At 48.2% G+C, this 17446-nt stretch overlaps 1 protein-coding gene across 3 annotated transcripts in view; it reads left to right on the top strand.

The window, feature by feature from the left end:
• LARS2 (leucyl-tRNA synthetase 2, mitochondrial) overlaps positions 1 to 17446 on the top strand; it is a 175462-nt gene that overhangs the window by 104842 nt on the left and 53174 nt on the right. For all 3 annotated transcript variants that reach the window (XM_062200680.1, XM_062200678.1, XM_062200679.1), the window contains exons 8-10: positions 1295 to 1402; positions 3721 to 3880; positions 15934 to 16038. In XM_062200680.1, coding sequence (XP_062056664.1) covers positions 1295 to 1402; positions 3721 to 3880; positions 15934 to 16038 — 373 coding nt within the window. The remainder of the gene's footprint in view (positions 1 to 1294; positions 1403 to 3720; positions 3881 to 15933; positions 16039 to 17446) is intronic.

Genomic DNA, 17446 nt, shown 5'->3' with positions numbered 1-17446 from the left:
GTGCCAAACTTGGCAGTAAGTTTTTGTTTCATTTTGGTGTTAAGTAATCACATAAATCTGTAGCTTGTTGAACAATCATAACAAGCCGTGTGCATAGGTTGACAGATGTAGGAAATGCACAGTTCTGTTCTGTGTTTTTAATCACACAATAGAGTAAGTCTGTGCATGGCTGGCAGAGTGCTGCTGGTGAGTCTGGGTTTTCATCCTGGCTCCTCATCTCCCACGACCTTGCAGGGGCCAGCACACCTCTCAACCTAAGTTTGCTCATCTGAAGATGTGCTGCCGTGGGGAGCATGTAAAAGCAGATGTGCGTGAAGTCACTGTATGAATTACAGACCACTGCACAAACAATGCATCATTTTATTGCCTGCATTAACTCTAATACTATTACAGGTTTTTTTTGAGATGGACTCTTCATATTACAAACATATGCGTTTACTTTTACATTCATCTATTGAAGGAAGGTGTCTTCAAGTAAGGGCCGACATGTGCATGAGGACATAGAAAATAATTTATAGAGAAACCTCCTTTTTATAGGAATTTAGGCTAAAGATGAACATCAGTATTTAATTTTAATAGCAAATGTTTACACAGATTAATGTTATGCTTCCCTTAAGCTTATTTGTATTTAAAAAAATTTTTTTATTCTGCTTTTTATTTATTTGAGAGAGAACTCCCATCTACTGGTTCACTCTCTAAAGGCCCACAACAACCAGGGCCAGAGCTAAGAGCTGAGCGCACAGTGCAGGCCTCGCACTGGGTGGCAGGAACCCAATACTTGAGCTGTTGGCACTGCCTCCCAGGCTCTGCATCAGTGCAAAGCCACAGTCAGAAGCCAGAGCCAGGAATCCAACCCAGGCACCCTGATGGTGGAGGCCGCAGTATAGCAGTCTAGGCTAAGTGCCTCTTCTTAATCTTTGGTTTTTAAGTGCAGAGATGCCGTCTGTAATGTTGTCTTTGTGACGTAGTTGAGCTGTAGAGCACCCGTGAATGGCTTATAGAGTTTCCAAATTCATAGGCTTGAGGTCCTCTTTAGTTCTTGCCAGTGGGAGAGAATGCACTAAGCACAAGCACCAGGAATAGGAATTGTGGTCGCCCCTTGTTGATTTCCCTCCTCTGAGGGAGGGAGAGGAGAGAGACCGGTGGGGCCCAGCTGTGTGAGTGGAGTCATGACGAGCATGGCTGTCCCCAGCCTACGACTTGGCCGGTGCAGCCGGGGAGGGCGGCCTCCTCTGCCTCCTTTGGTGCCCCCCGCTTTTCCTACGTTAACCTGCTTCCCTGTCCTTTCATTCAGGCTATGAAGGATGCCTTGGCAGACCTTCCCGAATGGTATGGAATTAAGGGCATGCAAGCCCACTGGATCGGAGACTGTGTGGGCTGCCACCTGGACTTCACGTTAAAGGTGAGCAAGCGAGGCACCTGCAGCAGTGCCCGCGCACAATTCCCCTTTGCGTTTTGCAGCTCTGACTCGGCACCTTGAACTCCACAACAGCACTGTCCAGCAGAAAGATCTCACAAGCCACGTACGTAGTTTTCGTTTCTGTAGCACTCACATTTTTTAAAGTGGGAAGAAAGACATGAAATTAATTTTGATGACATTTTATTTGACCGATTAAACCAAAATACTGTTTACAAATGTGATCAATTTTATAAAAGATTTATTAAAGAAATAGTTGATATCTTGTTATAGTACAGTCCTAAAATCTACTATATTTATTGTTTAAGGATGCATTTTTTATTTATTTGAAAAAGCAAAATTAGAAAGCACTTCCACCTACTAGTTCACTCCCCCAAGTGACTGCAAAGGCCAGGACTGGGCCAGCCTGAATCCAGGAGCCAGGAGCTACACCTAGTCTCCCATGTGGGTGCAGGGGCCAAAGCACTTGGGCCATCTTCCACTGCTTTCCTGGGTTCATTATCAGGGAGCTGAATTGGAAATGGAGCAGCCGAGCCTTGAACCAGCACCTATATGGGATGCACGTGACACAGGCTGTGGCTTAACCCACTGAGCCACAACGCTGGCCCTGTGAAGTCCACTGTCTTCTATACCCACAGCAGAAAATTTCAAGTGAGTCCTAGCCACGTAGCGCTACCTGCTACCGTTCTGGACAGCACAGATACGCAGCGTGTCCTGGTGGGCCCTGAACTCCCTGAAGTTCTGTGCAGAATGTGTGTGTGGACCGTTCCCCGCACAGAAGGACCACGTTCTGTGTTCTCAATGGTGTGTGTGTGTGTGTGTGTGTGATGTCACAGAGCCATTAAAAGCCCAGGAGCGGAGTTGAACAGTGTCATCGTCTCAGAGGCTGACGGCCCTCAGCTGTTCAGGATGAAGCCCGACACCGGTCGCCTGCTGTGGAAACATGGCTGACAGGTGCAGCTAAGGTGGCTTCCTTCAGGACGTGCCACCAGAGCTTTGCTCTTTGTGTTGACACGAGAGCGCTTCTGTCGCCGGTCCTTTCCTGGGTGTCCTTTTCATCCTTCAGATTCTTCTCTGATCCAGGCTTTTGTGCTCCGTTCATTTAGCTCCGAACCCCGCCCTCCCCTTAGACCCTGTCAGAACCTTGAGGAGAGAAAGCAGCAGCAGCCCAGAGAGGAGGCTGGTGGGCCCTTGGGACCCGCCCTCCTGATGGCCGTAGCTGGTGCCTGCTCAGCCCCTGAGCCCATGATTCCCTGTGCAGCCCCATGCAGAGGAGGCCCGGCTCATCCAGCCTCCAGCCAGGGAAGCCTCCCTCTGGGGAGAGTGCACGGGAAACTGTGGGTCAGCAGACCCCACGCAGACGCCTCCTCTGCCACTCTGCTGAGGAGGTGGCCAGGGCCCTGGACTGCAGTCCATTGTGCCTTCTGTTCAGTCTTGCGGGGCTGTCTCTTTCGGTTAGCCCGGGTCTGGTGCCCGTCTCAAGGGCCTTTGCCTCTCAGCCAGGGTCACAGGTGTGGGCGCCTGTGCCTCAGACATCTTCCACATTTCCCCCTTCGTGGACATTGGGTTGGGAAAATGTTTGGGTCTCCACTCCTGAACCCACTTGAAACTGAGACGGGGTAGCTCACTGTGAGGATGCCAGGATGTTTTCAGTTATAGGGGACAGACTGTGCGGTTGTGCCCCTGGGGCCCCAGGCCCGGCTCCGTAGGTGACACCTCATCGGCACCCAGGCTACGTTGTAGATTTAGTTCATTGTTGGTGCTCCATCATCACGTTTGAATAAATGCAGGAAGGAAGTCATGCCTGTCCTCTCTCCATGTCTATCACGTAATCTGCACTCAGTGGATGCCTGCTGTGTGCTCCTTCCAGCCCTGCGCCCAGGACCGGCTATCACTAATAACCTCAGGGGCTGTTTGCTTACAGCAGTGCAGCCCTTTGTTTTTCTGCTTTGTCCTGAAGTCCCTGAGGGAAACACGACTCCTTTCTCGCAATAAAAATGAGGTGCCGTTGACAGGTACTTCTGATCTAAGAACAAGGGAGCCAGAAAACCAGGAGGGCGCCGTTCTGAGCGTGCTGTGACCACCTTCGGGCTGGGGCTGCCCACATGCCTGGTGCTGGGCCCTGCAGGGTTCTGAAAGGGGAGCCGCCTGTGCTTTCTCTGCCCCTGCTGTGTGCCATCTCGGCCACCACACCCCCAGGCTGTGGTCAGAACAAGGAAGGGAGGGGTGGGCATGTGGGCAGGGAGCAGCCCAGCGCAGAGGGAGCACCGAGGAACAAAATGCCTCTTGTTTCCCCCTACCAGGTTGATGGGCAAGCCACAGGAGAAAAGCTGACCGCCTACACGGCCTCCCCCGAGGCCATTTATGGTGCATCCCACGTGGCCATCTTCCCCAGCCACTGGCTCCTGCACGGGCACAGCGGCCTGAAGGAAGCCCTGCAGAAGGCGCTTGTCCCTGGCAGAGGTGAGTTGACAGCCGGGTTGCTGCCTTCCTTTGGGCCAGCCCCATGGGAAAGTTGGATGGAGTTCCAGGCTTCTGGCGTTGTCCTGGCCCAGGCCTGGCTGTTGTGGGCATTTGAGGAGTAGATCAGCAGGTGGAGGATCGCTCTCTCTCTCTCTCTCCATCCCTCTCTATCTTTCTCTCTCTCTCTCTGCCTTTCAAGTAAATGAAAATAAATAAACATTAAAAGAGCAAGTGAAAGTGAAATCTGAAAACGTTCCATCTCTTGCCTCTGGCTTGATTGTGAGATTGTCTGCATCTGGCGATTAAAAACTCTGGTCTTGGCCGGCGCAGCGGCTCACTAGGCTAATCCTCCGCCTACAGTGCGGGCACACCGGGTTCTAGTCCCGGTTGGGGCACCAGTTCTGTCCCGGTTGCCCCTCTTCTCGTCCAGCTCTCTGCTATGGCCCGGGAAGGCAGTGGAGGATGGCCCAAGTGCTTGGGCCCTGCACCCGCATGGGAGACCAGGAGAAAGCACCTGGCTCCTGGCTTCGGATTGGCACAGCGCGCTGGCCATGGTGGCCATGTTGGGGGTGAACCAACGGAAGAAAGAAGACCTTTCTCTATGTCTCTCTCTCTGTCTCACTGTCTAACTGCCTGTCCAAAAAAAAAAAAAAAAATCTGGTCTTTTTTTCATTATAATCTAGATTTGAAGCATTTTCCCGGAAAGAATAGAATCTTCTCTTAATTTATAATTCCATCATCAAATAAAACCGCGCTGATAGGGGCTACAGGGAAGCCCCTGGGAAAGAGAGACAGCTCTGCCAACGACTTCATTTGATTACCGTAAAGAATTCTTCACTCCCCCAAGCAGATGAGCCGAGTCCTGCTCAGTACAGGTCTTTAACAGGTTTGCTTTATGAATGGATCGAGCAGACATAGAGTGAAGACCTGGGACGTGCTAATGCGTTGGTCAAGGTCCTGTGGTCGCAAGCAACAAAATCCATCTCTGGCTCAGCCGGAGGACAAGGGGAATGTATTGGAGGCTCACTGGCTGGAGGAACAGCTGGAAGAGGACTTGGGTTGAGGGGAGGGTTGCCAGTGTGAACTAAGAGACTGTCCCTTGAGTGCCACTGTCAGAGTACACATGCCCTCGCTCTGCCTTCAGAGCCCGGAGCACTTGCCTGGAGATGCCAGCTGCAGGGCACAGGGGCCCAGGACCTCTGTCTTGGCCAAAGGAAGATTGGGCACTTACCTCGATAGAACATTAAGACTCACCAGGGATAGGAGCTCTCCCACGGGTACTCAGCGGCCTAGGCCAGTGAGAGGAAGTCCATTATCAGGGAGAGATGTCTCTGGAGCAATTGATTTCTGCCAAAAATCTCACCCCTATTCCATTTCATACACCCTAAACTTCAAAAGTACAGAATCTGAATGATTGGGGTCTGAAATAATAAATATTCTTGTTTGGGGTCGTGATCTAAAGTTGCCACTTTCTAAAAAAGATTTATTTATTTATTTGAAAGAGTTACACAGAGAGAGAAGGAGAGGCAGAGAGAGAGAGAGCGAGAGAGAGAGAGAGAGGGGTCTTGCATCTGATGGTTCACTCCCCAACTGGCTGCAATGGCGGGAACTGCGCCGATCCGAAGCCAGGAGCCAGGAGCTTCTTCCAGGTCTCCCACGCAGGTGCAGGGGCCCAAGGACTTGGGCCATCTTCTACTGCTTTCCCAGGCCTAGGCAGAGAGCTCGATCTGAAGTGGAGCAGCCTGGTCTCGAATCAGTGCCCATATTGGATGCCGGCACTTCAGGTCAGGGTGTTAACCCACTGCACCACAGTGCTGGCCCCTAATGTTGCCATTTTTGAAATAACCAGAATGAAGCATTGCCTGATGCCAGGTTAGGGAGAGAGACAATGTCATCTGTCATCACGCCTTAGCTGTGCTTAAGATCATTTACTGAGAGCGTCCAAGCCAGTGTTCCAGTCCGTGAGCGCCTCCTAAGAGCCTGCTGTGGACCGAACACTCCGGGAGCTGCAGTCTGATCGTGGCTGCCCCTGGGTCTCAGAACCCAGCACAGCCAGAGTGTGCGCCATGCACTCAGGCAGCACTGGGCACTACCATCTCCTGGTTTTCTCTCTCTTTTTTTTGTAATATATTGAAATGGAGAAGAAAGTCTTCGGTTAAATTGCAGTGTGTGCTTATAAACCCAATATTGCTGTCTCTCTCAGGTATATTTTCCTCTACTTACTCAAAATAAAAACTGGGTCCTTTTCAACTATTTAGTTTAGTTTCTACTCTCATGAGCAATTTGAGATTCCTTAAGGGTAACGAGGGTTGAAGATCATCTAAAATTGAAAAGCTAGTAATTGGAAATGTCTAGCCATTAGATTTTTTTTCTTGTGGTTCATTTGGAGACACAAATTAAAATAAGGCAATATTAGGAGGGAATTAATGAGCTAATAAGCTATAAAAGATGGAGTTCCTTAGATAAAAGATACTGTATAAATTCAGACATGTTCATGTGTCAAAACTGAGGAATTATTGGATGTATGCTCACGGCAGTGTCTTCCTGCCCATCTGGGTCTCAGAGTGTGTGGTGTGGCCTGGTCATTTCATTCTGGCAAATGTACTAATTGAGTGCCCGGTGTAATTTTGTGTCTGGAAATTCTCATTAGTGACTTTCTCACTCTTTTTAATAATCCGCAGTAGATCCAAATGGACCATTAGATGTTGGGACTAGTTTTTTCCGTTTCTGGTTTTCAAAGTGGAAGTTTTCTTTGTGTAGCTGTCCGTTGATGCAGAGTCCTTAGCCACACTGGCAGACGTCACTGGATGTTGACAGGCGACGTTTGTAGTCACCTACACCGGTCAGTGCATTGAGCGCAGTGTGGTTTTCCCAGAAGGTAGATGAGGAGTATCCTAGGAATGGGAGTGTATGGGCTATGCTTCAGTCTTTATTTGGGGGTGGAGGGGACTGTGTTTTAGCCCTGGGGGCTGTGTCGCTGCTGTCATTTACCCTTGTTCTTGAGCATCAGGTGTTTCTGGTGGCCAGTGTTAAAACAGTGCCGCCGAGGGTCACGGCACCACACAGCTGTGGAGGAATTCAGTGCTGGCTGTACTTTAAATGATCGGACATGAATCCCTACCTACTGGCTCCCGATGTGGCACAAGATGGCCACGGTTCTGTTTCCCGATCCACCTGTGTGACCTAAGGACCGCCACACGAGCCTTGTCAGTGTAGCTTTCTCCATCAAGCAGTGATGGAGCTGTCCAGGAAGGTGGTCTTGGGGGACCTTGTGGGTAGGGAGGGAGCCTGGGGGTGTCGCACGTGGACAGGGTGGGCTGTGAGTGACTGAGAGGAAGCAGGTAGCCTGGCCTACCTCATCAGTTAGGGAATGAGAGGCTGCAGACCACAGAGCCACAGGGGCCAGAACGGAGAGGAGGGGCAGCTCTGAGAAGCACGTAGAGGGTGGCCAGGGCGCATGGTCCTGAGACGAGTCCCTGGTTTCCGGCCTGGCCGACTGGGTTGCTGACGTTGACAGCATGTGAGTGCTTTTTGCGTAGCATCCTGTAATCTGGCACAGAGCCCTTCAAGAGAGGAATCCGCGCAAGGTGCTTCCCTAGAATTCTTAAAATTTCGTTTATTTCCATCATCATTGGCGCCTCCAGTTCTCAGCCGACCCGCACTGACTTAAGTCTTGTTATGTAATCTCTGGCTCACTAGGAACTTGAAACCATAAAAAGCCTCGATGGGGAAATATCCGAGTTCTAGGAGCTGTTCTGTCTCTTCCTGGAATCTGCTTCTACGTTCCTCTGATTCAGATATCCAAGCCCGGGGGCTTTAGAACCCCTGCATTTAGTGAGTCACCACCTGTTTGCACAGTGTGTTTTTTGCCAAAAGGAGAAATGAGGTCTGTCTAAAGGGTAACTTAGAACCCTGTTGTTCCTAATATTAAATAATCGATTTCTCACTCTTGCTTTGCCCCTGTCCCCAAAGACTCAGCTTGGGGCTGGGATACAGGAGTAAGGAGTGCATCTGTAGCCCTGGGATTACAGTTTGGTATTTAACCAAACTGCTTCCAGTAGCATTCCTTCCACGCGTGTCAGTAGGAACTGTGTGGAGGAGAAAGCTTCTGTGCTCAGGATATCTGAAATCAACAAAAGTCAACAGGGGGGCTGGTGCGGTGGTGTAGTGGACTGATCTCCTCCTGCAGCGCTGGCATCCCATATGGGCACCAGTTCAAGTCCCGGCTGCTCCGCTTCCCATCCAGCTCTCTGCTGTGGCCTGGGAAAGAAGTAGGAGATGGCCCAAATCCTTGGGCCCCTGCACCCACATGGTAGACAGGAAGAAGCTCCTGGCTCCTGGCTTTGGATTGGCCCAGCTCTGGCCATTGCCGCCATCTGGGGAGTGAACCAGTGGATGGAAGATCTTTTTCTCTTTGTCTCACTCTACCTCTCAAATAAAATCTTAAAAAAAAAAAAAAATCAACAAGATCCCTGTGCTATGGACCCCTTACAGGCCTTGTTCCGCTCATGCGTCCTATTGACTGTGCAAGAGAGGCCATCATAGGCAGCGCTTGTCACACTCGCATGGTGCCAGCGCCCTGTTTCCACTCAGCGCTGGGAACCATCTGTGTGAAGCACTGCTGTGGTGAGCACCAAGCAGGTGTCCTTTGTCCAGGGGGCGCTCTGAGAGCAGAGGACCGCTCTTTGTCTGGAATGTCTCTGGTGGCTGAAGGGGTCACTGTTACACAACCGTAGCAGGTGAAATGCTCCAGTGCCTTGAGCTTTCTCTGTGACTCCCCTGGATTCCTGCATCCCCTCCCCAGCCCATGAGCCACGAGAAAGAGAACACTGGAAGCTTCGGGCTTTTGTTTTGTTGCGAGAAATCGATGTTGACAAGCAATATGCAAGTCGTGATAACTGTGCATTAACTTCAAATCTGCTGATAGTTAGGTTGAAAGACTAATTTTTTTCTAATTGGAAAACTAACATAATAGAGCATTTATCTTTTTTTTTTTTCTAAGATTTTATTTATTTATTTTGAGAGGCAGAGTTACAGAGAGGAAAGATAGACAGAAAGGTCTTCCATCTGCTGGTTTACTCCCCAAATGGCTGCAACAGGCAAAGCTGGGTCAGTCCAAAGCCAGGAGCCAGGAGCTTCTTTGAGGTCTCCATTGCAGGTGCAGGGACCCAAGCACTTGGACCATCTTCCCAGGCCGTAGCAGAGAGCTGGACCAGAAGAGGGGCAGCCGGGACATGAACCGGTGACCATACGGAATGCTGGTGCCACAGGTGGAGGCCTAGACTACTACACCACAGCGCCAGCCCCAGTAATAGAACATTTATATGCAATGAAAACAATCAAAACCTATAGTATAATGCTCTCTTGTGGCAACTTTATGGAGATGTAATTCAGATGCCATTTAATTCACCCATTTAAAGCTGTACCATTCAGTGGTTTTTAGTACCTCTCGGAGCTGTGCAGCCATCTTCACAGTGAATCTTAGAACATTTTCATCGTCCCCAGAACACCCATGGCCTTTAGCAGTCAGCACCCTCCCCGCCCCCGCACTGTTCCTGCCTCATTCCCAGCCCTAGGCAACCAGTCCCCTACCTCCAGTCTCCATCAGGTATGTGCCCCGTTTCACTGATTCTGTTCCTCAGGCGATGGCCGTGGCGGCTGTTTCCACGTCCTTGACTTCTTTATCACCACCGCTGTGAACATTCACACAGAGTTCTGTGTGGACATGTGTTTTCATTTCTTTGGCCCCTTACCTAAGAGTGGAATCACCGGGCCCTGTTCTAACTATATTTAATAATAGACTCAATCAGAAACTTCAGGTTTTAGTTTTGTTCTTTTTTTTTTTTTTAAAGATTTATTTATTTATTTGAAAGTCACAGTTACACAGAAAGAGGAGAGAGAGATAGAGAGAAAGTCTTCCATCTGATGGTTCACTCCCCAGTTGGCCGCAATAGCCGGAGCTGAGCCGATCTAAAGCCAGGAGCCAGGAGTTTCTTCCAGGTCTCCCACATGGGTGCAGGAGCCCAAGGACTTGGACCATCCTATACTGCTTTCCCAGGCCTAGGCAGAGAGCTGGATTTGAAGTGGAGCAGCCAGGTCTTGAACCAGCGCCCATGTGGGATGTCGGCACTTCAGGCCAGGGCGTTAAGCCACTGCGCCACAGCGCTGGCCCCTTAGTTTTGTTCTACGAAGTAGACCTGAGCCAGGCTGCCTTCTAAAGCAGCTTCACCATCTTGCACCCTCACGAGCCGAGTTTGCGTGTTCTGATTTCTCCGCACTCTTGCCAACACTTTTTATTGTCTTTTTGTTCAGGAGCCATCCCAGCAGGTGGGAGGCAGTGTCTTGGTGCAGATTTGATTTGCACTCCCCTCTTGTCAAACAGCTTTTCATGAGCTTTTCTCTCCTTTGAAGAAATGTCTGTTCACATCCTGTGCCCTTTTTTTCTAATGGAGTTACCTGCCTTCGCACTGTTTTTATTTTGACAGTTCTTTATGTATCCTAGACACCAGTCCCTTGTCAGATGTATGATTAACAAAACCACTGTCTGGCTTTGGAGGTTATCTTTCCATTCTTTCCATTTTCTTGATGGTACCCTTTGAAGCACAGAAGGTTTTCATCCTGACAAAGTCCAGTTTGGCTGTTCGAACTTGTGTTACTTCAGTTTTGTTTTGCTGTTAAAGAATTATTTATTGGGATTGATGTTGTGGCCTAGCAGGCTAAGCCACCGCCTGCAGAGCCAGCATCCCATATCGGCTCCTCTACTTCTGATCGGAGTATCTGGGCCCTTGCCACCCACACGGGAGACCTGAGTGAAGCTCCTAGCTCCTGGCTTTGGCCTGGCCCAGTGGTGGCTGTTGGCAGCCATCTGGGGATGAACCCACAGATGAGAGATCTCTCTTTCTCCCCATTCCCCCTCCCCTGTAACTCTGCCTTTCAAAATAAATCTTAAAAAAAAAAAAAAAAGAATTACTTATTTGAAAGGCAGAGCAAGAGAGAGAGTTATCTTCCATCTACTCGTTTGCTCCCCAAAAGGGTGCAGCAGCCAGATCTGGGCCCAGCTGGAGCCAGAGAGCCAGGAATCCCATCCAGGTCTCCCACATGGGTGACAGGGGCACAAGTACTGGGCCATCTGCTGCTGCTTTCCCAGGCACGTTAACAGGAAACTGGATGGGAGGTGGAGTATCTGGGATGCTCACCAGCCGTCCGATGCAGGATGCTGCCATCACAAGCGGTGGCTTAGCGCACTGTGCCACAATGCTGGTCTCTGCTTTTGCTTTAATATCAGTGTAGCTGTTGCCTGATAATAGTGCATAGAGGCTCACACATATGTTTTCTCATAAGAATTCTATCATCTTAGATCTTGTATTTAGATTTTCAATCCATGTTGAGTTAGTTTTTATATATGACATGAGGTAGGGGTCAAACTTCATTCTTTTGCCTGTGGTCATAATGCTTTTTAATTCATATTTCCACAGACACATATCATAAAAAAATCAGATGCTTCTGCCTCTTTACTTTGTGGTCTTGCCTTAGTATACTATTAGGAAATGTTTGTTTTTATGCAAGCTTCACAATTGTTTTTTAATTCATGCATAATATTCTGTGAACTCGGGGTACCATAATATCCTAAATCTTCCCTATTGTCTGCATACTTGGTGCTTTTCATGTTTTGGCCTATTATGGAGAGAGCTGCTGTGAACATGTATGTAGGTATGTATGTAAATTCTTCAGAATTTTCCTTAGGAGACATTCCTAAGCATGGAATTTTTTTTTTTGTGTTAGAAGTTATGGAAATTTTTCTAAACATATGTTTTCTTGTTATATGTTAATTTTATTTGTTTCTGAAAGGGCTTTTTCATCACCACACCCAGTGATACATGAATTTTACTACAACTTCATAATACAGGTGTTAGTTACTGTACTAAAGGTTTTTGTTAAACTCTCAGGAATAAAGTCATAATACTGCAAGATTAGCTTAACTTTTGTCTTTCTCTCTCTTTTTTTTAATGTAGGTATTTATTTGAAATAATAGAGAGAGACAGAGAGATAGAGATATCTTCCATCTGTTAGTTTGCTCCTCATGTGCTCACAATGGCCAGGGCTGAGCCAGGCCGAAGTCAGGAGCTGGGAGCTTCATCTGGATCTACCACATGGGTTGCAGGGGCCCGAGCACTTGGGCCATCCTCTGCTGCTATTCCCAGACCATTAGCAGGGAATTGGATGAGAAGTGGAGCAGCTGGGACATGAACTGGCACCCATATGGGATGCCAGCCTCACAGGTGTCTGCTTTACCCATCACACCACTATGCTGCCCCTCCTCTTTCTTTTAAAAATTAATTTGTGTGTGTGTATGTGTGTTTAAAATCCACGTGGTGTATAGGGGTCTTCACGGGGAGCAGGTGTTTGGTACAGTGGTTAAGGCATTGCTTGGGATGCCCACATCCCATATTAAAGTGCCTGGTTTGATCCCCAGTTCTCCACTTCTGATCCAGCTTCCTACTGATGCACATTCTTGGGTGATGCTCATGGCTCAAGTACCTGGGTCCCTGCCACCCACATGGAGATCTGGATTGAATCCCTGGCTTTGACCTGGTCCAACCCTGCCTGTTGAGGACATTTGGGGAGTGAACCAGAGGATGGGAGATATCTCTGTCTGTGTCTATGTCTTTAAAATAAAATGAAAACAAATAAATACATTTTTAAGAGTTCATGGAAATGTATATTATGAAAAAATGCATGGATTTCGAATACTTTTTTGGACTAAAATAACTTTATCTTTTTAAAAAAGGCATATTTATTTATTTATTTGAAAGGCAGAGTTAAACAGAGAAGGAGATCTTCTATCCACTGGTTTACTCCCCAGATGGCCACAATGGCCAGGGTTGGGCCAGGCAGAAACCAGGAGCCAGGAGCTTCTTCTGGGTCTCCTATGTGGGTGCAGGGGCCCAAGCACTTGGGCCATCCACTGCTTTCCCAGGAGCATCAGCAGGGAGCTAGATCAGAAATAGAGCAGCCAGGACATGAACCAGCACTCATATGGGTTGCTGGTATTATAGGTGGTGGCTTAACCTGCTATATCACAATGCCAGCCCCGATAGCTTTATCTTTTACTTTAAATTGTCCATGAATTTTTTTAAGTACCCTTGTATCATATGAAAAGTCAAAGAATACTAACAACAATAGCAATAGCCTTCTTGCCCAACCTCTCCTAATTATTTTAGATGTTTGTGGCTCTGACAGAATCCTAGATAAACAGGGGTTTATTTCTTGTCCATCGGGAACTAAATAGGTATAACGAGTATGCTGTCTGAGGCTGTTGGGGCCATTGCTCTTTCTCCTTCATATTATCCATGTTTTATTTTTTTATTTTTTTATTTGACAGGTAGAGTTATAGACAGTGAGAGAGAGAAACAGAGAGAAAGGTCTTCCTTTAGTTGGTTCACTCCCCAAATGGCTGCTATGGCCGGTGCACTGTGCTGATCTGAAGCCAGGAGCTAGGTGTTTCCTCCTGGTCTCCCACATGAGTGCAGGGGCCCAAGCACTTGGGCCATCCTCCAGTGCCTTCCCGGGCCACAGCAGAGAGCTAGACTGGAAGAGGAGCAACCGGGACTAGAACCTGGCACCCCAACCAGGACTAGAACCCGGCGCCCAGATGGGATTCCGGTGCCGCAGGCAGAGGATTAACCAAGTGAGCCACGGCACTGGCCCTTATCCATGTTTTCTAAGTGGTTCTTCACTTCATCACGTGTCAGTAAGCAAGAACGGGCAGGGCGAAGGTGGGGAGAAGGGGGAGAAGGCCATGCTCCCTCCCTTTGAGAACATGACCTAGAAGTTGCCTCTGCACCATACCCCTGGCCATAATTAGCTGCAAGGGAAGCTGAGCAGTGCTGCCGTTAGCCCGGCAGCCACGAGCGCCGCTCAGCCTCCCGTTGCTGAATCAGAAGAGACAGACAGAGCAGTCAGCTGGTGGTGTCCGCCTCAGCCTTTGTTCTGGTGTGGTCCTCCATGTCCGTGTCATGGGCCCACATTGCTGTGTCTCAAATCACATTGCCTAGTGTCTTTCACTCTGACCTCACCTTCCAGCCTGCTACCAACAGTGTATTGTGTTGGCAGGATTTGCAGATATACTTGTCTTCTTTGAGAAGGGCCTGCTGTGCCATCAGAGGCACAGGTCCCCACTCTGAGAAGTGAGTCCTCTCTGAAATGTGAATCCTAAATTCTGGGTTTGAATTGGGGGTTTTATAAAATACATCTTAGAGAATTACATGCGGTCTTAAAGCACAGCAAGTATTGTAAATCATGAGAGGCCATCCATTGTCAGTTACATATGTTGTCAATAACTCAGAGCCCCATGTGTACACCTCTCGTCCTTTCTCGCACTGGGGCTTTATTTAGGTCTTCCTACCTCTACCCTACACTCAATGAAGATCTGTGCACACGTGTGTGCAGCTTAGTGTGAAACTGATATAATGTTTGGATAAATCCCAGTGGCTTTATTATGACCACATAGATAATGTTCCTAGGTGAGCCAAGCTTATACTGTGATTATATTTTCATTTTTACTTTTAACTTCTGTTCTTCCTGAAAAAAATTTTTTTTATTTTTTTTTATTTTTGACAGGCAGAGTGGACAGTGAGAGAGAGAGACAGAGAGAAAGGTCTTCCTTTGCCGTTGGTTCACCCTCCAATGGCCACTGCGGCCGGCGCGCTGCGGCCGGCGTACCGTGCTGATCCGATGGCAGGAGCCAGGTGCTTCTCCTGGTGTCCCATGGGGTGCAGGACCCAAGCACTTGGGCCATCCTCCACTGCACTCCCTGGCCACAGCAGAGAGCTGGCCTGGAAGAGGGGCAACCGGGATAGAATCCGGCGCCCCAACCGGGACTAGAACACGGTGTGCCGGCGCTGCAAGGCGGAGGATTAGCCTGTTGAGCCATGGCGCCGTTTTTTGTTTGTTTGTTTGTTTGTTTGTTTTAACTTTTATTTAATGAATATAAATTTCCAATGTACAGCTTATGGATTACAATGGCTTCCCCCTCCCATAACTTCCCTCCTGAAATTTCTTCCTGAAATTCATAATGTCATCTTTTTTTTTTTTCATTTGCTTTGTGTTTTTTGACTTTCTAAGCCCTGCACCCTCCCCGTAGCCCTTTGAGACTCCTCTGAATACAATTTCCTGTGTATTCCCACTTGCCAGATCATCTGCCAGTTTCCTTATTTTCCTGAAGATGCCTCCCAGGACCCTCTGCTGTGCTTGCATCTGACCTGGCCACTGTGCAGACAGAAGCCAGGAGAGTGCACATCCAGACCCTCCCTCTGTCTTCATCCTGTAGATGTCCTTACTCTTTTTTCTCTGTTGAATCCTCTATTTCCTGGAGCCCAGATCTGTCTCTTTTTTGATCTACCCCATTGTTTTACTGGAACACATCCTCTAGTATCTCCTAAGAAAAAGGTACATGGGAAGGACCCATTTCGACTCAGGATATCTGGAACTCTGTATTTTCTCCTGTTCATTTTCTGCTCCCTCCCCACTTCCATCTTTAAGTGTTAACGGTTTGGGATTTCAGATGTCTCCTAGTTCCACTGTAGATGGATTGTGTCTCTCATTCTTCTGTACAAGAGATCTTCAAAACGTCCATGGAAATGAGTATTATGAAAAGAACTATGTGTAGATTTCCATTGTTTTGCAACAAAACAAACATGTTTTAATTCCACTTTCCCACAAACTTTATGAGGTCCCCCGATTACACCTGGATTATTTTTCAAAAGGAGAAACTGATGATGGGACTATCTTTACCATCTGGAAAGCAAAATGCTCTTTTTGCTTCTTTGTATAAGCGTAGATGAACATTTTCTCATGTGCTTGTGTAATCTGTTGATTTTTCCCGCCTGGGTGTGAATTATCTATTAATACCCTTCAAAGGACAAATTCTTTAACAAATTAGCATGAAACACAGACGTTCTGGTGCTGCTTCTCTTCCTCGTCTCCTCTGAGGTTCAGCTGGTGTTGCCGCCCCAGCTGCCCGGAGTCCACAGCTATTCTGTTCTCATTTTCAGATTGCCTCACACCTGTGATGGCTGTGAACATGCTCACCCAGCAGGAAGTCCCTGTGGTCATCATGGCCAGTGCTGACTTCGAAGGCTCTCTGGATTCAAAAATAGGTAAGGAGCTATTGAAATACAATCCCAGTAATGTACTTTAAAGGCTGAGGATCAGAATACTTGCCTGTTGCTGGCAGCCGGCAGAACTGTGGATTCCAAGTCTGCTTTGCTTCTTTGCAAAAATGACTGCCCTTCTAAATCTTCCCTTTATTGAGAATAGCATCTTGAAAACTCCCCAAGAACATGCATTCTTCAAAAAGTTCATGGAAAATGGAATCAAAAGATTGTTTATTTTGGTGCAAAATGTTTTTAAAATCCATGCATGGTATTTTCATGATACCCATTTTCGGTGAACTTGTTTTTGAAGACTCCTTGTATATCACACCTTGTTAGATGCTATTGAGAATAATTTTGTTTAAGTCTGGTTCATGACTCTTTTAAAAAAAAAAAGATTTATTTATTTATTTGAAAGGCAGAAGAAGAGGCAGAGAGAGAGGGGGCTTCCATCCACTGGTTCACTCCCCAAATGGCCACAACAGCTAGAGCTGGGCCGATCTGAAGCCAGGAGCCAGGAGCTTCTTCCAGGTCTCTCATGTGGGTGCAGGGACCCAAAGACTTGGGCCATCTTCCACTGCTTTCCCAGGCCATAGCACAGAGTTGGATCTGTAGTGGAGCAGCCAGGAGTCAAACTGGCACCCATATGGGATGCCGGCGCTTCAGGCCAGGGCGTTAACCCGCTGCGCCACAGTGCCAGACCCCATGTCTTTGCACAGAGTTGGTGACCTGTATCCCTATGATGTGGGCAGTGATACAAGGCTGAGGAAAACCCAGTTTCAATGTTCATCCAGCCCTGAGCAGCTCTGCACTGGGGGCTCAGGACACACATGACCCATATGGGCACACATGACCCATGTGGGCTGGGTTTGGTGAAGGATTGGTTGGGGAGGTGCGCTTGAGCTGCTCAGAAGAGGAAGGTGACACAGTGGTGAAACGGAAGGCCTGTTTGGAGCTGTGAATTGGACGTCCTTGGCAGTCTTCCCCATTTGTGAGCGTCAAAGCTGTCGTCACCTAAGAGCAGCCTGAGGAAGAACGTGATGATGGGAACCTAGAGGCAGCTCTGTCCAATGTCCCAGTCCTCAGGATAGACCTGTGTGTCTCCTAGTACCAGCCGGCATCCCTGCTGGGGGTGCACGCCAGAGCCTGGCACACAGACTGACTCTACACCCAGCTGTTTTCGAGTGCACGGGAGAAGTCACTTTTATTAAAGTCACCTTTTCCCCCTCCTAATGCTGAGATCAGTTTTTGGTTAAGTGATTTGAAGAGGCGCCAAAGCAGAAAAGCAGTACCACGCCATTGTGGCCGTCTGCCTCTGAACATTTTAATATAGAAGTGTGCTGTTTAAGGAAATAATTCTGTTTATCCATTTGCTCATCAGTAACATTTATTAACACAGCCAGCCAGGATAACC

Source organism: Lepus europaeus, chromosome 9 (assembly GCF_033115175.1).
Source record: "Lepus europaeus isolate LE1 chromosome 9, mLepTim1.pri, whole genome shotgun sequence".
Taxonomy (NCBI): Eukaryota; Metazoa; Chordata; class Mammalia; order Lagomorpha; family Leporidae; genus Lepus; species Lepus europaeus.
This window is presented reverse-complemented; position numbering and strand designations above follow the sequence as displayed.